Raw genomic sequence first — 21,761 nt, 5'->3', positions numbered from 1 at the left:
GTCCCGCAAGAATTGAGGCTGTTCTGAGGGAAAAAGGGGGTACAACTCAATATTAGGAAGATATTCCTAATGTTTTGAACACTCAGTGTATATTGTGAAGATAACAGGTTGTTCTTAACAATCAAACAGAAATAAATGGAATGTTGTGTTCAATGGAAGGATTTGAACCTTACCAGAAAGTCTACAACATAGGTTGTGTATGGGTTTTACTGTAATGCTATACCATCTCTATTGAAAATATGATCGGTGCCCTTCTCCCCCACCTCAAACACACACTTGTTATATTTTTGTAATGTTTTGAAGCAAGAAGATTTCCATGATATGAATAGTAATCCAGTTATAACAACAATTCAAGGAAGTCCAAGAGGTCCTTCGTTTTGCTTCTGATTGTTTCATACCAGATTGCAATCAATGTGTTTTATATATTTTCTCCAAGAAAAGCTACAGCTTATTACCTACTGTAAAAAGTATTGCAGAGGATAAAGTTGGATATTGAAAATATTGTTAATCACATTTCTATTTGTTTCCATAGTCACCAATTTAATTTTAAATATGCAACATAGTCTTACATTTAAAATAGATCATGGGGTATTGATGGGGTAGATCCTCATCAAGGACCTCTGAGCACATAAAGCGATCTGGAGCGTAGTGACCCTCTTAAAGAGGGGTGTGATGGGTTAGATCTGCGGTGAAGAGAAACAGCGGATTACCACTTTATCAATTTGAGATTTTAAAACAAAACAACAAGAAAAGGACATTCCTGAAGAAACTTTGTGCACTCAGCTAGCTAAAAGTTATTATTCAAATTGATGAACACGGAGCACTCTGTGTACTAGACTCTCTCTGTGTCTGTTTTTCAACAAGTAAGACTGATTTAGAGTGTACATTCTATACCAGGGCTGCGCTCTTCCACACCCTCCAGCACCCCTGAAATCTCATTGAGATACCACAGCAATTTCATATGATCCAAAAGGCGCCTGACCATAGCCGCGGGAAGTAATTTGGGGGTGGGGTGCAGCTGTTATCCAGTGAAGCATGGTGGTGGCATCATCATGCTGTAGGGATGTTTTTCAGTGGCAGGGACTGCGAGACCAGTCAGGATGGGGAATGATGAACAGAGCAAACTACAGAGAGATCCTTTATGAAAACCTGCTCCAGAGTGTTCTTGACCTCAGACTGGGGTGAAGGTTCACCTTCCAAAAGGACAATGACCCTAAGCACACAGCCAAGATAACGCAGGAATGGCTTCGGAAAAAGTCTCTGAATGTCCTTGAGTGGCCCAGCCAGAGCCCGGACTTGAACCCGATCAAACATCTCTGGAGAAACCTTAAAAGAGCTGTGCAGCGACACTCCCTATCCAACTTGACAGGACCTGAGAGGATCTGCAGAGAAGAATGGGATAAACTCCCCAAACACAGGTGTGCCAAGCTTGTAGCGTCATACCCAAGAGGACTCAAGGCTGTAATCGCTGCCAAAGGTGCTTCAACAAAGTACTGAGTAAAGGTTCTGAATACTTATGTAAATGTGATATTTCAGATTTGTATTTTTAATAGATTTACAAAAATGTCTAAAAACCTGTTTTTGCTTGGTCATTATGGGATATTGTGTGTAGATTGATGAGGGGCGAACTATGGATTCAATTTTAGAATAACTCTGTAACGTAGCAAAATGTGGAAAAGGTCAAGGGATCTGAATACTTTCTGAATGCACTGTATATGAGAGGATACTGGTCTGTAAATCAGACTGGTGTCATCACATGGACATCTATATCCTCAGATGCATTGGTGTTGTCCTAGAAATACATTCTAGTTATATTGCTATGGGTATACTTAATGCTGCATTTAGGTGGTAAACCATAGAGATAGCCTACACATATTTATGTTAATGCAGATTTAATTTAACTCAATACGTGTTGTATATATTTAGGCTCCCTAATGGTGCAGTGGTCTAAGGCACTGCATCTCAGTGCTAGTGGCATCACTGCAGACCCTGGCTGTATCACAACTGGCCGTGATCGGGAGTCATATTGTGCAATTGGCCCAGCGTCATCCGGGTTAGGAGAGGCTGTCATTGTAAATAAGACTTGTCTGGTTAAATTCAATTTAAAAAAATACTTGACAGGCAGGCAGGCAGGCAGGCAACCAGACAGATAAAATACATAACTATGGAACATGTCTATGTTAGTAAACATATCATGTCTGTGATTTTCAGAGGGATCCCAAATATCTTGCTCCTCTGCTAAAAGATAATTTAATCACGTTTTAAAGGAAACCATCTTGTGTTCCATTTAAACCAGCAGAGGGGGTTGTCATTCACAACCAAACCAGACAAAGAGAGAGAGAAAGAAGAGCGAGAGAGAGAGAGAGAGAGAGAGAGACAGAGACCGAGACTAGAGGCCACTCAAAGAGTGGGGGAATTCATCCTTGGTATTTTAAGGGGGTGTTTTAAATATATATTTTCCCCCTGTTTGTATCCCCCCTATTACAAGTGATAAATCCACAGGCTCTGGATCTGGACACTGGGCAGACCAGACACAACATCCACAGCATAACAAAGGAGGACTAAGGAAATTTACATTCTAGCTCAATGTCTCTGTTATGGATAGTGATACTACCAGTAACAGGTAAGCTTATATTTCTATCATTCCAACAGATTTATACTTTACAATCAGTGTGACTTGTCTTCAATCTATATACTGTAGGAAGCCTACTGTGTTTCATGCATTTTAATATGATTATGGGTAGGCTTGTGATGTGAACTAATCAGAAAATGTCAGTATTGTACTTGACGATATTTACATATGCAGCCATAGTAGGCTAAATATTATAATTTACTAATAGGCCTACCTTATGACTAATAATTGACTGTCATGACCTCAACGTTCCTTAGACTACTTTATAGCTACCGTTATGTGTTATTGATTATGAATGGGAATTCTAATTCATTCTTATTTTACATTTCAGCCTTTGCATTTCATGTGGAGCTAAAACCAAAGAGTGCATTTTTCAGAGCTGGTGATAGGCAGGAGCTGCGATGTTCGGTGAAGGATTGTAACGAAAAGGTTACTATGTCCTGGGCTTTGCTGGGGGATAAGCCCATGTTTGCTAAAATACACACCTCAGGATCGGAATCCGTGGCGGCCTTTGACCCTGTGATGACAGTACATGATGACATACTTCTCTGCAAAGTCAGTTGCGGAGCATTGACCAAACAACAGCGTGTGGTTGTCAAAGTGTACTGTAAGTTCATTAAACTTGATTCAGTAAGCCATCATAAACCATTGTAATTAGCCAATATAAAATGCACATGAATGCTTATAAGTTTGTCGATGATTATTATAAATATTATGAATGCTATTGAATTGTAATGCGTATCGTACTTATAAATGCTTATAAATTAAATATGAATGGATCAATAAATTGTTTATTAATACTTTAATAATCATACAACGTATTATAAAGTCAGCCGTATGTAACTTAATTCATTAGGGAATTGAATCAGTCCAATTGAATCAGTTCTACAGTGACTTCAGAAAGTATTTGCACCCCTTGACTTTTCCACATTTTGTTTTGTTACAGCCTGAATTTAAAATGGATTACATTTGGGTTTTGTGTCACTGACCGACACACAATAACCCATAAAAACAGTTACAGAGTTTAATAGCTGTGATAGGAGAAAACTGAGGAGTTACATTGTAGTTACTCCACAATACAAACCTAAATGACAGAGTGAAAAGAAGGAAGCCTGAACAGAATACAAATATTCCAAAGCATGCATCCTGTTTGAAATAAGGCACTAAAGTAAAACTGCAAAATATGTGGCAAAGAAATGTACTTTACTTCTTGAATATAAACCATTATGTCTGGGGCAAATCCAACACATCACTGAGTCGCATTTTCAAGCATGGTGGTGGCTGCATCATGTTATGGGTTTGCTTGTCATGTCAACGGCAAGGCCTACAGAGTTTTTATGAATACAAATAAATGGAATAGAGCTAAGCACAGGCAAAATCTTAGAGGAAAACCTGTTTCAGTCTGCTTTTCAACAGACGCTGGGAGACAAATTCACCTTTCAGTAGGACAAGAACATAAAACACAAGGCAAATATACACTGGAGTTGCTTACCAAGATGTCATTGAATGTTCCTAAGTGGACTAGTTACAGTTTTTGCTTAAATCAGCTTGAAAGTCTATGGCAAGAATTGAAAATGGCTGTCTAGCAATGAACAACCAGTTTTGATACTTTTTATATAATGTACACATACTGTACAATTCAGGTGTGCAAAGCTCTTAAACACTTACCCAGAAAGACTCAAAACTGATGTAATCACTGGTGACAGTGATTCTAACATGTATTACTTAGGTAAATTAGAGATGCATTTTAGTTTCAATAGATGTGCTAAACTATCTAAAAACATGTTTTCACTTTGCCATTATGGGTTATTGTGTGTAGATGGGTGGTAAAAAAAATCTATTTAATCCATTTTGATTTCAGGCTGTAACAACAAAATGTTAAATAAATAAAGGAGTATAAATACTTTCTGAAGGCACTGTACATGTTGAAAGGAGGTCTACGAATTTCAATTTCAAACATGTGTAGCTGCCCTACGATCGACATTTGATATTACAGCATTTCCAGAGGCACCTGTCATATCAGGCTACGACCATCTTCTCTTGGGCCAGTCCAACACTCTGACATGTGAGGTGATAGATGCTTATCCCGTGGAGCACCTGCGACTTGAGTGGCTGCGAGGAGACAGCATGCTCCAGACAGACGCAGAGTCCGTTGTATCTACCTACAGGTTCACGCCAACCCCAGAGGACAAAGAGACAAGCATCACATGCAGAGCCTCTCACGATCAGGATGGTGTGCCTGATGAAGAGAAGACCAAGGAAACCACCGTATCTCTCACAGTGCTTTGTAAGTTACTAAAGTATAAATGTTAGACAACGGGTATCTCTGTTAACCCAGTGTAAAATCTTGCGGAATTTGGTCAGCTGTGTGATTAATTTCTGTTTATATATGTTAGAAATTGAGAGTTCTGTCTCCACCCTCACAAAAGGAAAATCACACACCCAGGACTTCCCCAGGACAACTGGTGCAATTGAACTACTATAGAGTTTGGAAACATTTGGAACTTAACTTTCATAACGGCAACAAATCATCTTTTGATTTTCAAAAGATACACTTACCATGCGCAGTTTAGCAATTAACAATGTCTCAATGGAATGCAATGGAATTTGAGTCATGAATAAGGATTAGATTGAGACCTACCTACAACAACCACGTCAAAAATGTGTTCTTTATTTTCTCCAGATGCGCCACAGAATATATCAATATCTGAGCCGACTGCTGTGAGAGTTGGCTCCAGTCTCACGTTGTCATGCCATGCTGAAGGGAACCCCAGACCAGATACACAGTGGAAGGCCATTGGTCCAGATGGACAGGCTGTTATTGTGGGGCAGAGCGAGGAGCTTGTCCTTACAGAGATGACACTGGTGGATGCTGGTCAATATGAGTGTGTGGTGAGCAACACCATTGGAAACATCACAGCCAGCGTGAACGTCATTGTTCAAGGTAGGATGACTTTGAAATTCTTAGTTTTGTATTTTGGATCATTACTGTTTGGTGTCACTAGATACAGTGCCTTGCGAAAGTATTCGGCCCCCTTGAACTTTGCGACCTTTTGCCACATTTCAGGCTTCAAACATAAAGATATAAAACTGTATTTTTTTGTGAAGAATCAACAACAAGTGGGACACAATCATGAAGTGGAACGACATTTATTGGATATTTCAAACTTTTTTAACAAATCAAAAACTTAAAGATTGGGTGTGCAAAATTATTCAGCCCCTTCACTTTCAGTGCAGCAAACTCTCTCCAGAAGTTCAGTGAGGATCTCTGAATGATCCAATGTTGACCTGAATGACTAATGATGATAAATACAATCCACCTGTGTGTAATCAAGTCTCCGTATAAATGCACCTGCACTGTGATAGTCTCAGAGGTCCGTTAAAAGCGCAGAGAGCATCATGAAGAACAAGGAACACAGCAGGCAGGTCTGAGATACTGTTGTGAAGAAGTTTAAAGCCGGATTTGGATACAAAAAGATTTCCCAAGCTTTAAACATCCCAAGGAGCACTGTGCAAGCGATAATATTGAAATGGAAGGAGTATCAGACCACTGCAAATCTACCAAGACCTGGCCGTCCCTCTAAACTTTCAGCTCATACAAGGAGAAGACTGATCAGAGATGCAGCCAAGAGGCCCATGATCACTCTGGATGAACTGCAGAGATCTACAGCTGAGGTGGGAGACTCTGTCCATAGGACAACAATCAGTCGTATATTGCACAAATCTGGCCTTTATGGAAGAGTGGCAAGAAGAAAGCCATTTCTTAAAGATATCCATAAAAAGTGTTGTTTAAAGTTTGCCACAAGCCACCTGGGAGACACACCAAACATGTGGAAGAAGGTGCTCTGGTCAGATGAAACCAAAATTGAACCTTTTGGCAACAATGCAAAACGTTATGTTTGGCGTAAAAGCAACACAGCTCATCATCCTGAACACACCATCCCCACTGTCAAACATGGTGGTGGCAGCATCATGGTTTGGGCCTGCTTTTCTTCAGCAGGGACAGGGAAGATGGTTAAAATTGATGGGAAGATGGATGGAGCCAAATACAGGACCATTATGGAAGAAAACCTGATGGAGTCTGCAAAAGACCTGAGACTGGGACGGAGATTTGTCTTCCAACAAGACAATGATCCAAAACATAAAGCAAAATCTACAATGGAATGGTTCAAAAATAAACATATCCAGGTGTTAGAATGGCCAAGTCAAAGTCCAGACCTGAATCCAATCGAGAATCTGTGGAAAGAACTGAAAACTGCTGTTCACAAATGCTCTCCATCCAACCTCACTGAGCTCGAACTGTTTTGCAAGGAGGAATGGGAAAAATGTCAGTCTCTCGATGTGCAAAACTGATAGAGACATACCCCAAGCGACTTACAGCTGTAATCGCAGCAAAAGGTGGCGCTACAAAGTATTAACTTAAGGGGGCTGAATAATTTTGCACACCCAATTTTTCAGTTTTTGATTTGTTAAAAAAGTTTGAAATATCCAATAAATGTCGTTCCACTTCATGATTGTGTCCCACTTGTTGTTGATTCTTCACAAAAAAATACAGTTTTATATCTTTATGTTTGAAGCCTGAAATGTGGCAAAAGGTCGCAAAGTTCAAGGGGGCCGAATACTTTCGCAAGGCACTGTAGTTTAATAGTTAGGAGTAATCTTTATTGCTTTGTCTAAAAAGTATGTTTGGAGGAGAAATCTCAATAAAACAATGTCTAAACTAGCAAGCTAAAGTTTTGTCTTGTGCTCTCTATCCTGGATGATTTCCTTTCTGGCAGCTCCCCCAACCAACACCACCATCACAGTGAGCCCAGCCAACGAGGTGAAGGAAGGGGAGAGCGTGACGGTGTCCTGCCTGTCGGACGGAGCTCCGGTGGTACGTATGGTGCTGAGGAGACTCTCTGAGGACCAGGATGTAGAACTCCAGTCCAGCAACGGATTCTCCACCTCCTTCACCCTCTCCTCCGCCCTGCTAGCAGACTCTGCTCTCTACCAGTGCCAGGCCTACAATGAACATGGCAGTCAGAAGGTCAGCACCTTGCTCTCTGTTGAAGGTGAGATTTTTTTTAAACATTTGGGTAATATTACATTTTAAGTTGACTTTATGCTTTTGCACAGTAGTTACTATAACTACTTTAGTTACCAGAGTCGAATTATGTAATTTCAGCTTTGTACATTAAACAAGGGCAGGATTCTAATAATGGAAACTGGCCAAATGATTTTTCAAAATAGTTGCCTTGTTACAGTGTATTACATATAATTACCAAAGTAGCTGTATAATATATTTCAATGTAAAATGTAACCTAAATACAGTATGCCCTGTTGTTCTGCAAAAAGGTCACCAGTATGTCTGGGTGGTTGTCCTTCAGTTGAACTATAAGAATGAACAGAATGTTACTTTAGTAATGTACAGGTAAGAGGCATGTTCTATCGTAAAAGGGGAATTTGTCTTAGTAAACTTACTGATAACCCACATTCTCTGGGGAGCAAACAGTGTTGCGTCACCAAGCCAGTAGGTTCCGCTCTGAGTAGAAGAGCCATAGAACAGTGGCATAGCAGATAGCAGAAATAGTAAATGATCTGTTCACACTCATACAGACGTTTGAGAGACTCTCCAATGTGGATTGCTGCTATTTTCACTCTGAGGATAGGCTTCACACCTCCAGGTAAGATGAGATAAGTACAGGAGCTGCTGATATGCCCTTGAGCAAGGCATGTAACCATAATTGCTCCTGTAAGTTGCTCTGGATAAGAGAATCTGATAAATAAAGTACATGTTTCTAATACTATTGGTGATGATCATGTGGAGTGGAGGGCTCTGGCAAAATGTTCATTGTGTTACCCATCAGATTATTTTTGTGATGAAACTTTACTTTGTGATGTGTGTTTACTCTTCTTAATACACTGTAATGTTTGCCTTGTTTTTTTCTGTTGTAGATTAAGATGTAGAGATATTTGATTTTGCTAAGATCTTTTCTTGCAGGATAGTAGTTTTAATTAAATTAAATTAACTGAACAGAATTTTTCCAAAATGGAACAGAATCAAATTGAACTGAATTTCTCTCTATTCAATTGAACTGAGCATAGAAACTACAACGCCATCTATCCTCTCTCCTGTGGTTTTATTCTCTCAGAGTATCCCCTGGAGGTGGCGATGGATGTGGGGGTGACGGCTGAGATGGGATCCAACCTGGTGCTCTCCTGCCGGGCTTGGGGCTGTCCCCAGCCAGCCTTCTACTGGAGGAGCATGCTGGACATGCCCGTCCATAGCCGTGCACACACCCAGGACTCCCTCTCCCAGCTCTACCTGGGCCCACTTGGGCTGATCAACGAGCAAGCCTACACCTGTGAGGCCAAGTGTGGCTCTGTCATCAAGGCCAAGCACGCTGAGGTCAAGGTCTTCTGTGAGTATACGATACAGTGGCAAGAAAAGGTATGTGAACCCTTTGGAAATACCTGGATTTCTAAAATTTGATCTGATCTTCATCTAGGTCACAACAACCGACAAACAGTCTGCTTAAACTAATAACACAAACAATTATATGTTTTCATGTCTTTATTGAACACACCGTGTAAACATTCACAGTGCAGGGTGGGGAAAGTATGTGAACCCAGGGATTTAATAACTGGTTGACCCTCCGTTGGCAGCAATAACCTCAACCAAACGTTTTCTGTAGTTGAGGATCAGACCTGCAGAACGGTCTGGAGAGATTTTGGACCATTCCGCTTTACAAAACTGTTTCAGCTCAGCAATATTCTTGGGATGTCTGGTGTGAACTGCTCTCTTGAGGTCATGCCACAGCATCTCAATCGGGTTGAGGTCAGGACTCTGACTGGGCCAGCCAGAAGACGTATTTTCTTATGTTGAAGCCATTCTGTTGTTAATTTACTTATGTGTTTTGGGTCATTGTCCTGTTGCATCATCCAACTTCTGTTGAGCTTCAATTGGCAGACAGATAGCCTAACATTCTCTTGCAAAATGTCTTGATAAACTTGGGAAATCATTTTTCCGTCGATGATAACAAGCTGTCCAGGCCCTAAGGCAGCAAAGCAGCTCCACCATACTTTACAGTTGGGATGAGGTTTTGATGTTGGTGTTCTGTGCCAGGTGCACTTTTGCAAATTTCAGACGAACATCAGTGGCTTCTTCCGTGGTGTCCTCCCATGAACACCATACTTGTTTAGTGTTTTACATATCTTACTCATCAACAGAGATGCTAGCATGTTCTAGAGGTCTCTATAAGTCTTTACCTGACACTCTAGGACTCTTCTTAACCTCATTGAGCACTCTGCGCTGTGCTCTTGCAGTCACCTTTGCAGGACGACAACTCCTAGGGAGAGTAGCAACAGTGTTGAACTTTCTCCATTTATAGACAATTTGTCTTACCGTGGACTCATGAATATCAAGGCTTTTAGAGATACTTTGGTAACCCTTTCAAGCTTTATTCATGTCAACAATTCTTAAATCTTAGGTCTTCTGAGATCTCTTTTGTTCGAGGCATGGTTCACATCAGGCAATGCTTCTTGTGAATAGCAAACTCAAATTTTGTGAGTGGTTTTTATAGGACAAGGCAGCTCTAACCAACATTTCCAATCTCGTCTCATTGATTGGACTCCAGGTTAGCTGACTCCTGACCCCCAATTAGCTTTTGAAGAAGTCATTAGCCTAGAGGTTCACTAACTTTTTCCAACCTACGCTGTGAATGTTTAAATGATGTATTCAATATAGACAAGAAAAATACAATAATTTGTGTGTTATTAGTTTAAGCACACTATGTTTGTCCATTGTCTTGACTTAGATGAAGATCAAATCAAATTTGATGACCAATTTATGCAGAAATCCAGGTAATTCCAAAGGGTTCACATACTTTTTCTTGCCACTGTACATCATCAGGAAGATGGCTTGGTTTAGGTCAATGTATTTGCTTTGAAACGTGCTTTGCATCAGCCATCTTTTTACAGAAGTCCAATGCCAGATTGATACGATGAATTCAAGGTTATTTGGAAATGTCCAGTTGAAAACAAAGTTAGTTGGGGTTGTGTGTTTTTTTGCCTTACACTTGTTCAGTGGTACCATGGCCTCATTAAATTCTACAGGTTTATGTTGATACAGTAACTGTTTTGCTCAGTTTTGGGTAATGTTTAGGTTCACTTCACTGACTTGGAAAGAGTACAGTGACGCTTTGTAGGAGGTTAGAAGAATACTCCTCCTCTTATGAAACCAAACGTAGGACTTAAAGCTTGAATGATCCTTCATGCTGCTCTCCCACATAACATGGGCAGAGGTCCAGTTTGCTTTTGTCGGATTGCACTGGGATCAGTAGTCTGGTTCAATGTGGGAGAGGGATCACCAAGAAGTGAAGAATAATAAATACACTCCATGGTCACTGAAGTGAAGACATTTCATATTTCCTAGATGTGAATGTCATTGTGTTGAAGGGGGTAAGGGTTGCTGTATTCCAGGTCTTTGACCCACGATTATATCCAGGGGGATGTTTCACAAGTTGTGTGGATTAATGCCTCCCTTACTGGAAGTCATTTAAAAAAATGGTATCTTATGGGAATTTGTCAGGTCCCAACATTAGGATTTGAAACACCCCATCTTTGAACCTTCAAAGTGAAGAGTCTACCATTCAACATGCCTGACTAACTCACTCACATCTCTATCTGGTCTCAGCTTCTTTTAGTCACATATTAATATATTAATCTACCCATTTCTCTCTCCTCCCCCAGCTTTCCCCTCGGACCCTATCATCGAGAACACTGGCCCCTTTCTGGAACACGGTGTTGGCATCTTTTTTTGTTCGGTAGCCAACGTCTACCCAGCCAGTCTCCTGCAGATCCAGTGGCTTGATGGGGAAATCGAGCTAGCCTCCGAGATGGGACAGTATTCCAGTGAACTCCAGAATGTGACGTCAACGCTTTCTTTCTCGATTGGACCGGAGGACCAGGGCAGACAGATCACCTGCAGAGTCAGTCTTCAGATGGATGAAGTCCCTCAGAGTGGGAGAGAGAGGCAGGCAGTGACTGTACTGGAGCTCCACTGTAAGTGGTTTTACAGATCATTGAAATCTGAAAAAAAACAACACTTTTTTTATGGCCGTGGGGTAGATTAGGATTGGGATGGTCCTAGAGAGCCACAAGGTGGTACAGGATTTTGTTCCGCCCCATCATTATAACACACCGGATTCCACACATTGTGTTCTGAATGGAGGACCATGAACAGTTAATTGCTTGAATCACATGTGTTTATGGTGGGTTGTCCACCCCCTTGGTGCCTGCAACTTAGGGAATCCTTTATGCCGAACTTCAGTCCTTGAGGTGTGAATAGCAGTTGTGTAGTGAGGGTTTATAACCTATGTCTGTGTTTATAAACCTAAACTGAGTCTGATGTTTGCTGTGCAGATGCCCCCAGAGGAACCACCATCACAGTGAGCCCAGGCAATGAGGTGAAGGAAGGGGAGAGCGTGGCGGTGTCCTGCCTGTCGGACGGAGTTCCGGTGGGACGTATGGTGCTGAGGAGACTCTCTGAGGACCAGGATATAGAACTCCAGTCCAGCAATGGCTCCTCCACCTCCTTCACCCTCTCCTCTGCCCTGCTAGCAGACTCTGCTCTCTACCGGTGCGAGGCCTTCAATGAGCTCGGCAGCCAGCGAGCTAGCACATACATTACAGTCAAAGGTGGGTGCCAGGCTTCTGGCAAGAACACACCACATCAAGTCTTTATTCCGCTCCCACGGATTCATACTGGCAACAACAGTAAACTTTCCCTAACCCTGATTAGCTTTTTTTGCTTCTTCAATGAAGTCACTGTTCTCTACACCCACAGATCTCTTGTTTTTGCTTCTTGTTTATGGTCTGTTATTTGCTCTCATTTGTTGGAGTGTGGCCGTTCTATCATCATGTGGCAGCTGCAGTGGTGTAAAGTATTTAAGTACTTTTTTTGGTATCTGTACTTTACTACTTATATTTTTGTCAACTTTTACTTCTCTACATTCCTAAAGAAAATAATGTACTTTTTACATTTTGATTGTCCAATTCATACACTTATCAAGAGAACATCCCTGGTCATCCCTACTGCCTCTGATCTGGTGGACTCACTAAACACAAATGCTGTATTTGTAAATAATGTCCGAGTGTTGGAATGTGTGCCTGGCTATCCGTTTAAAAAAAATAAGACAGAAAATTGTGTTTTTCTTAATATAAGAAATTTGAAGTTATTTATACCTTTACTTTTGATACTTAAGTATATTTAAAACCAAATGCTTTTAGACTTTTACTAAAGTAGTATTTTACTGGGTGACTTTTACCTGAGTAATTTTCTGTTAAGGTATCTTTACTTTTACTCATGTATGACAATTGAGTACTTTTTCCACGTCTGGGGAGCTGTCAGTATCTAAGAACATGCTCTATAAGTTCGTCATTGGCTGAGCTGTTGTCACACTGTACCAAAATAGAATATCACACTTATACCACACTTAACACTGCACAGGAACTCAACAACATGAAATGACATAAAGTCATTCTAGATAATGGGTTCTATAGAACATGCCTCATTGATATTTCACACACTGTTGTCAGTAGTTTCACACATTTTGCTCAGTAATCAACAATGTAACAGACAGTAATTGTACGAAAATCTCATTCCAAAATCATGGGCATTAATATGGTGTTGGTCCCCCTTTTGCTGCAATAACAGCCTCCACTCTTCAGGGAAGGCTTTCCACTAGATGTTGGAACATAGCTCTGGGGACTTGCTTCCATTCAGCCAAAAGAGCATTAGTGAGGTCGGGCAGTGATGTTGGGGGATTAGGCCTGGCTTGCAGTCAGTGTTACAATTCATCCCAAAGGTGTTTGATGGGGTTGAGGTCAGGGCTCTGTGCGGGCCAGTCAAGTTCTTCCACACTGATCTTGACAAACCATTTCTGTATTGTCCTCGCCTCGCCTTTGTGAACGGGGACATTGTCATGCTGAAACAGGAAAGCACCTTCCCCAATCCGTTGCCACAAAGTTGGAGGCACAGAATCTTTTCGAATATAATTGTATGCTGTTGCGTTAAGATTTCCCTTCACTGGAACTAAGGGGCCTAGCCCGAACCATGAAAAGCAGCCGCAGACCATTATTCCTCCTCCACCAAACTTTATAGTTAGCACTATGTATTGGGGCAGGTAGCGTTCTCCTTGTATCCGCCAAACCCAGATTTGTCCGTCGGACTGCCAGATGGTGATTCATCACGCCAGAGAACATGTTTCCACTGCTCCAGAGTCCAACAGCGGCAAGATTTACACCACTCCAGCCGATGCTTGGCATTGCTCATGGTGATTTTAGGCTTGTGTGTAGCTGCTCGGCCATGGAAACCTATTTCATGAAGCTCCTGACGAACAGTTCTTGTGCTGACGTTGCATCCAGAGGCAGTTTGGAACTCGGTAGTGAGTGTTGCAACCGAGGACAGACGATTTTTATCGCAGCACTCTGCGGTCCTGTTCTGTGAGCTTATGTGGCCTACCACTTCGTGGCTGAGCCTTTGTTGCCCCTAGACATTTCCACTTCACAAAAACAGCACTTACCAGATGACCGGGACAGCTCTAGCAGGGCAGAAATTTGACGAACTGGCTTGTTGGAAATGTGGCATCCTATGACAGTGGGGTGTCGACATACTTTTATATAAATATTGTATGTTGCATTGTAAACTGCCAATAGACTAAATGTCGTACAGTATTTCAGACTATAACTGTACTATATTCATTTTAAAAATTCCTTTGTTGTCTCAAGGCAGTCTCAAGTGTCTTCCCTCAGCATTGATGTGTGTTCTATTTTCCTTGTGTCCAGCACCTCCTAGGAACACAACAGTCCTGATATATCCATCTGCTGAGGTGCAGGAAGGCCAAAATGTCACCATCTGCTGTCACTCTGTCAGTTTCCCCCCACCTGCTGTGGTTTTAAGGAAACTGGATAATGGCACAGAGCTCTACTCCCCGGATGGGAACTTCCTGCTGGTTAACCTTACGCCCAATGATACAGGCCTATACCAGGTGAATGTTACCAATGACCTGGGTTATGAGACCGAGATCTTCAGCATCAATGTCATAGGTGAGTGATGTGGTTCAGTGTTCGCTCTTTAGCTTGGCATGCTAGAAGAAACAGGAAGAGAGCACTTTATTTCCCTTCACCACAAATATAATTATTATATTTGTTATTATATGAAATATAATTCACAATAAAACCAGTTACTTGAAACCACTTTGAACCCCATGTTGAACTGAGAAATTGGGAACAGTGAACTCGGAGATAGACCTGACAACAGTGTACAATAGTTTGAGAACAGTGAAGCTTGCAAAAGCCAAGGAAATTCCATCCACCAATAACAAACACTGGTGTCATTTGAGAGGACTCGAATGCTGTTGAAACATAAAATCAAAAATGTTAGCCAATCTGTCTCGTCCTCACTGTCTCCCTGTTCTTCCCCTCTTCCCTTGGGCTCCAGAGAAGCACTCCAGTACTTCACCAGACTGGAACCACATAGTCATTCCTGCTGTCTGTGTGGGTATCATGGTGACCACCATGGGCCTAATCCTGGACTACCTGAGGAGAGCCAGGAGGAAGGGCTTCTATGAGCTGGCAAAGTGTAAGCCCGGGTCTGCATAGACTAGAGGAGTCTAAAACCTGCGGTCCAGAGCCAGATTGTGGCCCCCACTTGTGCTACCAAAATGACCATGTACTGTATGAGTATCACATCGGTGAGTGTTTTGTGGTTCCTCAGGCAAAATGACTTTTACACTGTGTGCAGAGGCATACCAAGGGACAGACCTACCTAGAGTGGAGAGGGAACAGACGAGAGGTTCGTCCTCTGTCAGGTCTCCGTTGAAGGGCAGAGGACAAGGCCGTATGACCTTTGGATGTTACTGGAAGAGGAAAAGAGAAGTACCTTTAAGTAGATGTGGTCTTCTGGATGTTTTTCATTTTTATTAAACCTAAGCTAGAAGTCAGTCAAATGTTTAATAATCTAACTGTCTGCAACTAACTATCATTTGCTCCTTTTTTCACTTCTTGGCAGCTTTCATTGAACCCATTGATGTCTAAGTGTCACAACTATTGGATGAATGCAATATGTTACATGTTTTTAAACAAAATTATACCATTTGTAATTTGCTGTGATAAAAAGTTGAAATGTATAATGAGTTAATTACAATGCATTTGAAATTTACAGTTTAAATTAACTTTGTTATATCAGTATGGGAAGGTGGTTTCCCAACAATAGGTGAAGTCGGTATTGTGGTAATGTAATATAGAGAAGCAAGGTAAACTGTATTTGCCTCATAGCTTTCTTTGTATATAGGGGAAACAACGCCACTGTCCGCCCCCACAGCTGTTGTTATTGTTTTTGTTTTGTTGACGAAGCAGAGCTGGGGAGTGTCGTAGTAACAAAAAAATGGTGTTCTTTCGCGCGTGCAATCATGTCCGCTGCAGGGAAAAAAACAGTGTTTGTTGTTTGCATTAACTTATTTGGTGGATGTAATATCGCAAACGGATGTGGCAATTTCACCATTAAGGATTCCAGCTTTAATGTGGACACTTACTAGAAGTGTTTGCATGTGTGCAATGTGCATGGAGTATTTTTGTCCCACACCATTTTCTTTATTGCTGTGGGATATTATAGCCGGTTTGGTACGTGATTAAAGAAGCTGTTGTTTTTAAATCAAAGCCTATATAGAATGTATTTGTTATGTTTATGACTGTTCATACTCCATGTTGTGCCCTATTTTTTGTGAATTGTGTTTGAAATGTACATTTGTAGAGATGTTCATTATTAAATATTTATTTCCATAACTAAAAGCTGTTCATTGAAATAGGAGCTTTGGGTTTGGGGTCTCCTGTTGCAGTGGGGAAAGCCAGGGTACATTTCAACAAGTATCAGGGGCTTTGTACTGAATGCTTTATTTATTTTTATTTGACTAGGCAAGTCAGTTAAGAACAAATTCTTATTTACAATGACCGCCTACCCCAAACCCTGAACTGGACAACGCTGGGTTGTGCGCCGCCTTATGGAACTCCCAAACATGGCCAGTTGTGATACAGCAGGGATTCAAACCAGGATCTGTAGTGACACCACTAACACTGAGATGCAGTGCCTTAGACCGCTGCGCCACTCAGGATCTTACAAGCTCTTTCCCAACGATGCAGAGTTTAGATCCTTTATGTAGTCTCTTATCTTAGTCTTCTTAACTCTTAAAAATTTGAAATGTTAGCTGTCCCCACTCTGGCTGGATTCCAATCGGAATTACACATCACTTTGCAAGCCAGTATAATGCGACTTGCTGGCCTGATGTGGCCTGCAAACCGTGAGTTTCAGGCCACTTTATTAGGGTAAACTAGGCCCTCAAAATAAGGCCTTATGAAATATGTATTGTATCGTCTTAAATAATGCAATGATAGCATATTCACTTAGGATCTCACTTGGGTGAAAGCCACATGACTGGTTGATTGGGATGTTATATTCATATATATTATATTGGGATGTTGATATTCACAGAGGGCTGAATCCTGTCATGAATCATACGTTGAAGATTAGGAATTTTTGGAAAATGTACATCTTGCGTTGCTCTTATGCCGTAGTCAAAAAGCGTCATCAAAGTGCTAGCATCAGTTTTCCCTTTTAGATCATATTGAATCAGATTATTTAGACGCTAGATCAAGATTCCTTCTCTGAGACACTTGATACATAAGACCCCAAACACAGTAATGGGTGGTATTCGAGAGAAAGAAGTGAACCGAGAGGGCTAAAATTTGTCTGCGTGACATGGGAATATTTTTCCTGAAGGTCAATGAGAGTGTCGAATTTGGTCAACATAAAATTGAATTCCTAATTTGCTAAGTGGGGCTTATTTGATCAAATAGAAGTGTCATAATGTTAAGGTTGTTAGGAACATAAGTGTTTAGGATTGTTTAGGATATATTTGGACGCACATGGCATCCCGGCAAATTTCAGAAAAATTTTATATCAGAGTTGTGCCTGTTGTTCACGTGTGTCTGCCCTATTGTTAGCTAGAATGTTCCTGCCTGCTATCGCCTGTCTTCCACCTTTGCAGACATTTAATCGCATTGTTAAAGTGGTCCGTCCAATATCTTGTCAATATATAGATCATTTTAACTCTAACATTTCCTCTAAATGCACCATGGGAAATATGCAAATCAGGCTCAACACCCAAAAAACATCAAAATAACCATTATTGGTTCCATAATATTGTAGAAACAATAATGGTTCTTTGGAGCTTTTAATTTTTGTATGGTTCTTCAAATAACCATCCCATTTAAAGGGTTAACGGGAAACCTCACCGCTAGACACTATTTGGAGTGTTTTTCCAGGGTGTTTCAGGCAGGGCCAGACGGATTACCAGGACGTGTACTGCGAGCATGTGCTGACCAACTGGCAAGTGTTATGTCATAATTATGTAAAATTCTGGCAAATTAGGCGGCCCAAACTATTGCATATACACTGACTCTGCGTGCAATAAACGCAAGAGAAGTGACACAATTTCACCTGGTTAATATTGCCTGCTAACCTGGATTTCTTTTAGCAAAATGTGCAGGCTTAAAAATATATACTTCTGTGTATTGATTTTAAGAAAGGCATTGATGTTTATGGTTAGGTACACATTGGAGCAACGAAACGCACCACATCGATTATATGCAACGCAGGACACGCTAGATAAACTAGTAATATCATCAACCATGTGTAGTTAACTTGTGATTATGATTGATTGATTGATTGTTTTTTATAAGATACGTTTAATGCTAGCTAGCAACTTACCTTGGCTTACTGCATTCGCGTAACAGGCAGGCTCCTCGTGGAGTGCAATGTAATCAGGTGGTTAGAGCGTTGGACTAGTTAACTGTAAGGTTGCAAGATTGAATCCCCCGAGCTGACAAGGTTCAAATCTGTCGTTCTGCCCCTGAACAGGCAGTTAACCCACCGTTCCTAGGCCATCATTGAAAATAAGAATGTTTTCTTAACTGACTTCCCTAGTTAAATAAAGATTAAATAAAGGTGTAAGAAAAATAATAATAATATCGGCCAAATCGGTGTCCAAAATTACCTCAACTAACCCGTACCACTGCACATTGACTCGGTACTGGTTCCCCCTGTATATAGCCACTTTCTTATTTTATTGTGTTACTTTAGTTTATTTAGCACATATTTTCATACTCTGCATTGTTGGTTAAGGGCTTGTAAGTAAACATTTCACCGTAAGGTCTACAACTGTTGTATTTGGCGCATGTGACAAATAACATTTTATTTGAATTTGAAGTCAACACTTCATTAGTTTCCGATGCAGCTGGAATAATTTTGTAACTTGTCAGTACACTTGTAAAAATGTATATATAAAACACCATTATATACATACAACAGCTAGAAATATCTATATCACAATTCAGTTGTGAGCATATTAGGCATTCCATACCATACTACAACATCAGTCTAACTGAATATGGATGTTGTGTTGGTTGAATGTTCCAGGCAGGTTCCAGAACGTTCTTCAGCTGGTGAACCTCTTATTGTGTTGGTAACGGTAACTGGTTTAGGCGATGTTATAGCCTACTTTTAAACACACCAACTATGACAAGACGCGGACCATGTTTATGCCTGGTTCCAGTATATTTATTTGCTCATCATGGAAAGATTTAGTAGATTTCAGGTGACATACACTCGTTCCTGGTGCTGAGCTTGATGTTGAAGCCTCTTCAAATGTTGATGGGATTGGACTCTAAATAGAACGCATATAGTCACGTTAGCATCTGAGGTAGTCCGTTAGCTAGCTAATGGTTAGTTAACGTAACCTGAGAAGGCTAATGTTAGCTTGCAAAGTTAAAATCGCATCGCCAGATAGCAGCTGGCTAATTACATTGGCATGCTTTGGAATGCCTTGCCAGCGTATTATGAAAGCTAGATAGCTATATTTTGGTTTAGATAAAGAAATGTAGTTCGCAGCTTGCCCTCTATTCTGCTGTGCTGATGTTGGCTGATCAGATGCCTTCCTCTTTGAAGTGAAGGACAAACTCGATGGAATAAACTCAGGAAAATAACCTCACACTCAACGTCAACAAAACTAAGGAGATGATTGTGGACTTCAGGAAACAGCAGAGGGAACACCCCCCCATCCACATCGATGGAACAGTAGTGGAGAGGGTAGCAAGTTTTAAGTTCCTCGGCATACACAGCACAGACAAACTGAATTGGTCCACTCACACAGACAGCATCGCGCCTCTTCAACCTCAGGAGGCTGAAGAAATTCGGCTTGTCACCAAAAGCACTCACAAACTTCTACAGATGCACAATCGAGAGCATCCTGGCGGGCTGTATCACCGCCTGGTATGGCAACTGCACCGCCCTCAACCGTAAGGCTCTCCAGAGGGTAGTGAGGTCTGCACAACGCATCACCGGGGGCAAACTACCTGCCCTCCAGGACACCTACACCACCCGATGCTACAGGAAGGCCATAAAGATCATCAAGGACATCAACCACCCGAGCCACTGCCTGTTCACCCCGCTGTCATCCAGAAGGCGAGGTCAGTACAGGTGCATCAAAGCTGGGACCGAGAGACTGAAAAACAGCTTCTATCTCAAGGCCATCAGACTGTTAAACAGCCACCACTAACATTGAGTGGCTACTGCCAACACACTGTCAATGACACTGACTCTACTCCAGCCACTTTAATCATGGGAATTGATGGGAAATTATGTAAATATATCACTAGCCACTTTAAACAATGCTACCTTATATAATGTTACTTACCCTACATTGTTCATCTCATATGCATACGTTGATACTGTACTCTATATCATCGACTGCATCCTTATGTAATACATGTATCACTAGCCACTTTAACTATGCCACTTGGTTTACATACTTATCTCATATGTATATACTGTACTGATATCATCTACTGTATCTTGCCTATGCTGCTCTGTACCATCACTCATTCATATATCCTTATGTACATATTCTTTATCCCCTTACACTGTGTATAAGACAGTAGTTTTTTTTTGGAATTGTTAGTTAGATTACTTGCTCGTTATTACTGCATTGTCGGAACTAGAAGCACAAGCATTTCGCTACACTCGCATTAACATCTGCTAACCATGTGTATGTGACAAATAAAATTTGATTTGATTTGATTTGATTTGATTTGAATAGCATCACTTTCAACGTTCGACGACAAGGCATCCCCATCAGTTGAGTCTTCAGTTCCTAGCTGGCTGAAAGCGCTGGATACAAACACAGACATTTTGTCACTGTTGTAGAGAGGAGTAGGCAGGAGGCAGTCGCAGGTTTAGAACTACTGAGTTTATTTAAAGCACCATAGATGAAAGCGGGACGAAACCCAAACGCTGTTGTGCTCAAAATTTTAAGCATCAGCTATCTGAGCAGCTCACCGATCGCTGCAGCTGTACACAGCCCATCTGTAAATAGCCCATCCAACTACCTACCTCATCCCCATATTGTTTATATTCACTTTTTTTTGCACACCAGTATTTCTACTTGCACATCATCATCTGCACATCTATCACTTCAGTGTTAATTTGCTAAATTGTAATTACTTCGCTACTATGGCCTATTTATTGCCTTACCTCCTTACTCCATTTGCACACACTGTATATAGATTTTTCAATTGTTATTGACTGTACTTCTGTTATATTTATTACTTCTATTTATCCCATTATCCCTTTTGTTTACTCCATGTGTAACTACATGTTGTTTTTTGTCTCACTGCTTTGCTTTATCTTGGCCAGGTTGCAGTTTTAAATGAGAACTTGTTCTCAACTGGTTGAGAACAAGTATATATATAACAAGTATATATATATATCTTCATAAACAAAAAAGCACAGGGCGAACCCAAAGTGCAAAATATAAAGCAGTCAGGAAAAAGTAGGCGAGATTTCTCTCAGGAAAACAAGTAACATTTGCAATGACCGACAAAGACAAACGGCAGAGGGAGTATATATACAGTGATAGAGTGGGGATTGGAACCAGGTGTATGTAATGATGACGAGACAAGTCCGGGGTTGATGAGTGAAGGGCATTTGCCAGCAGGATGTTTGGCAGCAGCTAGAAGGCCGGGGATGCCAAAC

At 41.1% G+C, this 21,761-nt stretch overlaps 1 protein-coding gene across 1 annotated transcript; it reads left to right on the top strand.

The window, feature by feature from the left end:
- Positions 1 to 2,064: 2,064 nt before the first annotated feature.
- Positions 2,065 to 16,456, top strand: vcam1b (vascular cell adhesion molecule 1b). Its single transcript, XM_024423017.2, has 10 exons — positions 2,065 to 2,623; positions 2,964 to 3,239; positions 4,629 to 4,919; positions 5,316 to 5,576; positions 7,411 to 7,686; positions 8,767 to 9,036; positions 11,366 to 11,677; positions 12,038 to 12,313; positions 14,462 to 14,722; positions 15,117 to 16,456. Exons 1-10 carry the CDS (start codon positions 2,587 to 2,589, stop codon positions 15,275 to 15,277), a joined length of 2,421 nt encoding a protein of 806 aa, XP_024278785.1. The 5' UTR covers positions 2,065 to 2,586; the 3' UTR covers positions 15,278 to 16,456.
- Positions 16,457 to 21,761: the final 5,305 nt, after the last annotated feature.

Source organism: Oncorhynchus tshawytscha, linkage group LG06, assembly GCF_018296145.1.
Source record: "Oncorhynchus tshawytscha isolate Ot180627B linkage group LG06, Otsh_v2.0, whole genome shotgun sequence".
NCBI lineage: Eukaryota > Metazoa > Chordata > Actinopteri > Salmoniformes > Salmonidae > Oncorhynchus > Oncorhynchus tshawytscha.
The sequence above is the reverse complement of the archived record's forward strand: the minus strand, read 5'-3'. Positions and strand labels throughout refer to the sequence as shown.

Coding starts and splice junctions, on each gene's coding strand:
- vcam1b (XM_024423017.2), top strand. CDS start 2,587: ATGTCTCTGTTATGGATAGTGATACTACCAGTAACAG. Junction 7,687..8,766: donor CACCTTGCTCTCTGTTGAAG/GTGAGATTTTTT, acceptor TTATTCTCTCAG/AGTATCCCCTGGAGGTGGCG. Junction 11,678..12,037: donor GACTGTACTGGAGCTCCACT/GTAAGTGGTTTT, acceptor TTTGCTGTGCAG/ATGCCCCCAGAGGAACCACC.